Raw genomic sequence first — 6,661 nt, forward strand, 5'->3', positions numbered from 1 at the left:
CTTCTAGAGACTGATTAAGCTTCCCCATATTCCCTGATATTAGCTATTGGTAAGTGAAAAGCAGCAAAGGGGAATAGAGAAGAGTGCTAAACTAGATCACCAGAATATTTTGGTACCCAAAATCTAAGCAGTTTGGCTATTTTAAGCAGACAAAAACTCCCCCAAAAACACCAAACAACAAACTCATCCACCACCAACCCTCCCACAACATTCAATAGTTTGACTATTTTAAGCAGACAAAAACTCCCCAAAAACGCCAAACAACAAACTCACTCACCCACCACCAACCCTCCCACAACATTCAAAAAGACCAAACCAACCCAAAACATACACCATGGAGCTGCTAAGTAGCATTCAGGTTCAGAAGCTATTTTTCCCACTGTGGCCTACAAATGCATTTCTGTGGGTCTATCTCCAGGTTAAAGTAATGTCAACAAAGTTCATTTCATGGCAGAGTAATTCAGAATTGTCTTAGCACATAAGATTTATAGCAATAGTAAGCTTCATGTTGCTACATGTGAATAAACAAGGTCCTTTTAACTTCAGGCTGCAAGAGATCCTCAGCAGGTATTTCACTACTTGCTCTGTGAAGGGGTAGGTTAGCATTCAAAACTGTACAAAGAATACCTTTGATAAATACCAAGTTCTGACAGGCAAAAAAAAAAAGGTAAGGAGTCCAGCATCAATAAAAACAGGAAAAAAGTACATACTCTTACTTACATGCCCTGCATACTGTCCAAATTTCTTTCGGAGGCCAGTAGCTAGTCCAGCAAGGCATTTGGCAGCCAATGCCACTAACATAACATTTGTATCCTTTCCAACAACCTGGAAACACAAACAACAAAAAAACAATGTTCAAGACTGAAAAAAATCCACGTTTCAAAGACCTGGAGGATTTTCTTACAGTCGTTAGCATGCCACAAATTGGGTTATTTCCACCACTGTTCCAGCTAAGAATTTTCTAATCATTATTATCACAGCCATAACCTCTTAAGTATAATACAAATAACTATACAAAAAATATTAAGCTATCTAGTGCACCCTGGCTTTTATTTATTACCTTTTTGAGAACTTTCACCAAGTCTGCATAGTCCCCCGATTCCAATTTGGGATTTTTCACCAGCACTTCAACAGCTTCTAGAGCTTCTTTCCTTTCCTGCCACTTTTTGGCTTCCTGCAGAACAAATAATTGACATTCATTTATAAATGCAAACAGTTCTAGAGAAATATGCTTTCCACAAACTACAGATTTTACAATTTAATTCTATCCTGAAAAAGCCAAAGTCTACACATAGAGTTCAACACCAACAACTGCAATGAAATATGAAATGCAGCCCTTCCCCAGCACATCTCAGCTCCTTGAAATTACAGCTTCCTTGCTGATAAAGCAGATTTTGAAACACATTTATAGTACTCTACACTTTACTTCCACTAGTCTGTTATTATCCATGTAGTAATAAACCATACACTGCAGAATGCCTGCAAGTCTTAAGACTCACTAGCTCCTCGTGTCACAGAATTAACTACTAGTATCTAACTTTATGCTTACTATTTTCTCATAGAAGTCTTTAGGAAGCTTGGAAAGAATTTCTACAGCTTCAAGCAACTCGTATGCATCTACTTGTGGTACTGCTTCTTCCTCATCATCACCTCCTGCAAGCAGAAGAGAGAAAAAGAGAAGCAGAATGACAACTGAAGATTGGACTACAGCACCAACTAAGGCTCATTGTTTAAGAAGTACTATCAGCAGTTGCAGATTTGCTATTCCCAAGGACAGATACTCTTTCATACAATGTTTTTGCTCCAGCCACATTTGGTTGTGTACTGCACCCCACGCGTTCTGTACCAGTCTGAGTAAAAGCACTATTTAAGTTAATGTGTTCCTTCACAAATAATACACCAGCAACATACTTGCCAGTGGAGTTGAGGGAGTCACCCACTCACCTTCATCTGCATCTCCTCCAGCTGCCTGTTGCTGCTCAAATTTTGCTTTTAGCTCCTGTTGGGAACGCAGGAATCTGGTCTGCTTAGGAGCAGCTGATGACACTTTGACCCACTCTTCTTCCAGTTCTTTCAGCTGTCAAAAGGGAAAAGAGTCATTGCAACAGAGACATTTTGTACATATCCCAAGACAAGCAACACTTCATGGAGTCTTCCTGTTTCAAACCAAAGACAGTACTACCTTTCAAGTTCTTTCTGCCACCAGAGAAGTCACTTCCCCTCCACATTCACTGTTCAGAGGCTTTTGACTAAGTTTATCCACAAAACAGAGTATCATCCACAAAAGTATCAATGCAAAGTATTTACACAAGAACAAACTGTACAACAGTCAGAATGGTGTGTCCCCTCTGCAGAAGCTTTAAAACCAAAATTGGCTGAGCATGAAGGAAGATTTCCTGTTACAGTCATACTATTATTTCATACTAAAACTAAGATGAAACAAACATGCTGAGCTATATTTGATAAGAAATTTTTTTTTGTGTTAAAAAAAACAATGTTTCATCTCCAACAGCATCGTTATCTATCACAATGTAATGCCACTTCCTGAGGTGGAACAGTCACTTATTAAGCACCACCAGTCTGAAGGGCTGTGTAGAGGAAAAGACTTCAGGAAAAAAGAAAGCTGAGAAGGAAAATGGTCAGCTTGAAGATGTTTAATGCAGGGGTCTTCTATGAAGGTAACTATTTGTCCTTGGGTTAGGTCTCCAAGAATTATTCATCTCAAATACCCTCCTCTGTTTTAGGAAGATTCTTCCCCCTGCAACTACACATATATTGAAAGCAACAAAACAATCACAATTTTTTTTAAAAGTAGCAGATGGATTTACCACTCCAGGTAAAGTTATGAGAAGATTAAAGAAATAACATTGCTGCTACTGTAAAATTCCAGCTTTGACTTCCAACACCACGTTATGATGGAAGGTGAGCGTGGAAGTGTCTTCTCAAATGTGTGGGTACAGAACTACCTTCTGCCTACCTGAACAGAATTGATGTTCTGCAGTGGAGGTCTCAGAGCATCCCTTATCCAGCGGTAGATCTCCACAGCAAGGAGTTTGGCTTCATCCCGAACAGCCTTTTCCCGGGACTCAAAAAGTTTTGGCAAGACTTTAATGATTGGCTTCAGGGAGATTATTTTTGAGCCAAACTCGCTGCAAGTGAAAAACATGGAATAGCATCAACCTACAGGTAGGAATTAGACACAAATACCACTTCAATTTCTTTTTAACAATCCCTGAAATGCTTCCAGTGCACATTGAGGCATCGTGTCATTTACACAAATCATTATTATAGCTCTTATTTTGTGAAGCTACTAAGCTACTGTAAACTTTAAAGAGTATTTGCCCTATCATAACTATCTTCCACACCCTGCTTGGAATTACAAAATCAGGCCTCTGAAATGACTTCAAAGTACTTAATCAAATCTGCTGCTTAAATCTGTTCCCTTGCTGGGGCAGGGAGAGAAAAAAGCATCCTTAGAACAAAATTTGTATGACTTCAAAAAATCAGAATAGAATCTCCTTTGTCTATCCTTGGAGACAACCTGCAGTAAAAGCATTATTCACTTTTCCACTTGTTGGACCAGATAATTATAGTGAGCCTGGGTCATCTTCACAGAAAGCACATGTTGAGATAGGTGCTGCTGAAAGGGCACATAAAACAAGTTTCCCCAGCCAATCACCCTTCCCCATCAACAGATTCTACATGTTGTTGAACTTAATACTTTAAACTTAGTTGTTCAGTCACTGCCAAGTGAGGAATAACTTTCTTTCAATACTCAAAATTACCTGCTACAGTTCTGAAAGCATCATATCTAAATCATCTCAGAGCCATGATTTTTTTTTGATTCAGAAGCTTTTATTTTCCTTGGGGATTTTGAATTAACCTTTCCACTAACCACACCCTCTCTTCTGCTTCCCCACCATCAAGTACCATATGAAACAGCCAGTAAAAATAGCCACTCAAGAACTAAAACTTTCATCTCTCACCTCCTAAAAATCCTGGTGCTAAACATTTTATTGCCAAGCCCACTTTGAGAAACACCCAGTATTAAAATCTGCAGAAGAGGCACCAGTCTTAGAAGCACCAATTTAAATGCAGAATATGAACAAATCATTTGCTTAAGATTTTTTTTTTACCATGAGTCAAAAAAGATGATATTCAAAAAAGTGCCTATGTGAATTCTCCAATTCCTACCTAGTCCATGTGATGCTAATTCACAGAACACAAGAAGGAACAGAAACCTTTGCACAGGGTAAAAAACACCACAAGCTGAACTAGTTATGCACTCAAGTCACCCACCTAGGTCCAACATAGACAAATTTTATTATCAATACAGAAACTCTGTCAAAGCACAAGACAAAATTAGGTAGCTACACAGTTCAGAAGCAGAAGACAAAGGCCAAATCAATAGGGGTCCATGAAAGAATTTGATCCTGTCATCATAAAGATAATAAAATACTGCATATAACACAAAAAAGACACGTGGCACATTTTATAGGCATGGTTAGAGGCAAGACAGAGGAAGGTTATGCAGGTTTCTAATTACACGGTACTGTTAAAAGGACATTTGATTAGATAAGGCAATTTAAAATAGCTAAAATATATTCATAAGATGTGGGACAGTAGTTTCACTTTGCAGAAGCATAGGTAACCTCATGCTTTATTTTGACTATTACTACAAAAGCCTGAAAATATTGAATCATCTCTACATATGCCTCAGCAAGTACTCTGGAAAATAACACACTATCCATCTCTATTATACAAAATTTTCAGAAAGAATCATAGAATCACTTTGGTTGGAAAGGACCTTTAAAATGGACTCTACCCATTAACCCCATTCTGTCAAGTCCACCTCTAAGCCACATCCCCAACCACCACGTCTACAGGGTTTTTAAACCCCTCCAGGGATGGTGACTCCCCCCCCTCCCGGGGCAGCCTGTTCCAAGGCCTGACCACCCTTTCAGTGAAAATGTTCTTCCTCATGTCCAACCTAAACCTCCTCAGGAGCAGCTTGAGGCCATTCCCTCTTGTTCTATCCCTAGTTACTTGTGAGAGGAGACCAACACCTTCCTCTCTACAACCTCCTCTCAGGTAGTTGTAGAATATAAGGTCCCCCTCAGCCTCCTCTTCAGACAATAGCCCCAGTTCCCTCAGCCACTGCTGGTAAGACTTGCTCTCTAGGCCCTTCACCAGCTTAGTTGCTCTTCTTTGGATCCACTCCAGCACCTTGATGTCTTTCTGGTATTTTGGTCCCCAAAACTGAACCCAGTATTCAAGATGTGGCCTCATCAATGCTGAGTACAGAGGGACAATCACCTCCCTGGTCCTGCTGGCACACCGAGTACAGAGGGACAATCACCTCCCTGGTCCTGCTGGCCACACTATTTCTAATACAAGCCAAGATGTCACTGGCCTTCTTGGCCACCTGGGCACGCTGCTGGCTCATGTTCAGCTGCCTGTCCCTCAGCACTCCCAGGTCCTTTTCTTCCAAGCAGCTCCAGCCACTCTTCCCCAAGCCTGCAGCATTGCCTGAGCTTGTTGTGGCCCAAATGTAGAACCAAAAACCTGGTCTTGTTGAAGCTCAACATTAACTACTTTCCTCAGAAAAAAGTGTTCTGTCAATTAATAACAAAATTATGTTCCCTTTAAAAAAAAAAAAAAAATCCACAGGACAGTAGAACAACAATTTGATAGAATCCCATTATTTTTCACTCAACTCAAAGTCAGCAAACATAGCTGAAGTGGAACAAAAAAAGATGTTCCAAATCCAATCTCAAAACAAACTCCCCCATCTTCATTAAATTGGATTTTATTTTTGCAAAGCATTATCAGCTTTTCTTTTTAAGTCAAGAGATGCTTAAATGGTCAATGGAAACTTACTGTGCAATAAGCTTCATTGTTTTGGTATTTTTTCTTTTTTCTTTTCTTTCAAAAACCACACACCATGTACCCAATTAGAGATGCTCAGACCAGTGAAGAAAACAGTGGGTTTTTTTAAATCAGGACTAAGTTTTAGTTTTCCCATCAGTGAGTTTATTTCAGCTATTCAAAGAGAAGCTCCACAGTCTGGAACAAGACACACTAATCCTGCCTGTCTTTCAGAGCTCTATTGTGAAATGGAAGTTTGGTAAACAGTTGCCATGAAGAAAAGTGATCTAGATGATCACCACATCTTGTATAACAAAGACACCCCTCACTTCTAACAAACCCCATGATGCTGCTGACTTTTCTTGTCAGAAAATAAAGATACATCCTACTGAACAATAACCAGGGTATGTTAAAGACTTAAGTGAGGGGGGGAAAAGAAGAAAGCAGACCAAAACCTCTAACAAACCATGGAACTAAAAAAATCAAAGCTTACCTTAGTGCTTTTCTCAGTGTCTCTATACATGCTACTATGATTTTTGGGTTTTTGTTGTCCAGGCCCTTCAGTAATTCTTCTTGTACTGCCTCACCTTTCTCAATTTCTATATACATTAGACATATATCTAGACCCAGCTCTTTTGCTCTGGCTTTTGGCTGATTGAATACTTTATTTACAACTCCAGATGCTACTTCTCCTGTTGTCCTGAAAGAGAAGATGGTGTTATTTTTGGAACATCTACGTAAATCAGGTGTTCTACAGCACTGTGCACAGACAAAAAGGGAAAAACAAACAAAA

The 6,661-nt window shown here is 39.5% G+C and overlaps 1 protein-coding gene across 1 annotated transcript; it reads right to left on the reverse strand.

Annotated features, from left to right (window-relative positions):
- Positions 1–720: 720 nt before the first annotated feature.
- On the reverse strand, positions 721–6,568 carry LOC103770265 (cytoskeleton-associated protein 5-like; the record flags this gene model as incomplete). The annotated part of the gene is made up of 6 exons (XM_008937520.1): positions 721–825; positions 1,061–1,174; positions 1,550–1,653; positions 1,945–2,077; positions 2,978–3,149; positions 6,362–6,568. Coding segments are annotated over 6 exons (835 nt in total), but the record flags the coding sequence as incomplete, so codon positions are not given.
- Between the last annotated feature and the right edge of the window lie 93 nt (positions 6,569–6,661).

The sequence above is a fragment of the Merops nubicus genome, unplaced genomic scaffold, assembly GCF_000691845.1.
Source record: "Merops nubicus isolate BGI_N331 unplaced genomic scaffold, ASM69184v1 scaffold18393, whole genome shotgun sequence".
Classification (NCBI taxonomy): Eukaryota; Metazoa; Chordata; class Aves; order Coraciiformes; family Meropidae; genus Merops; species Merops nubicus.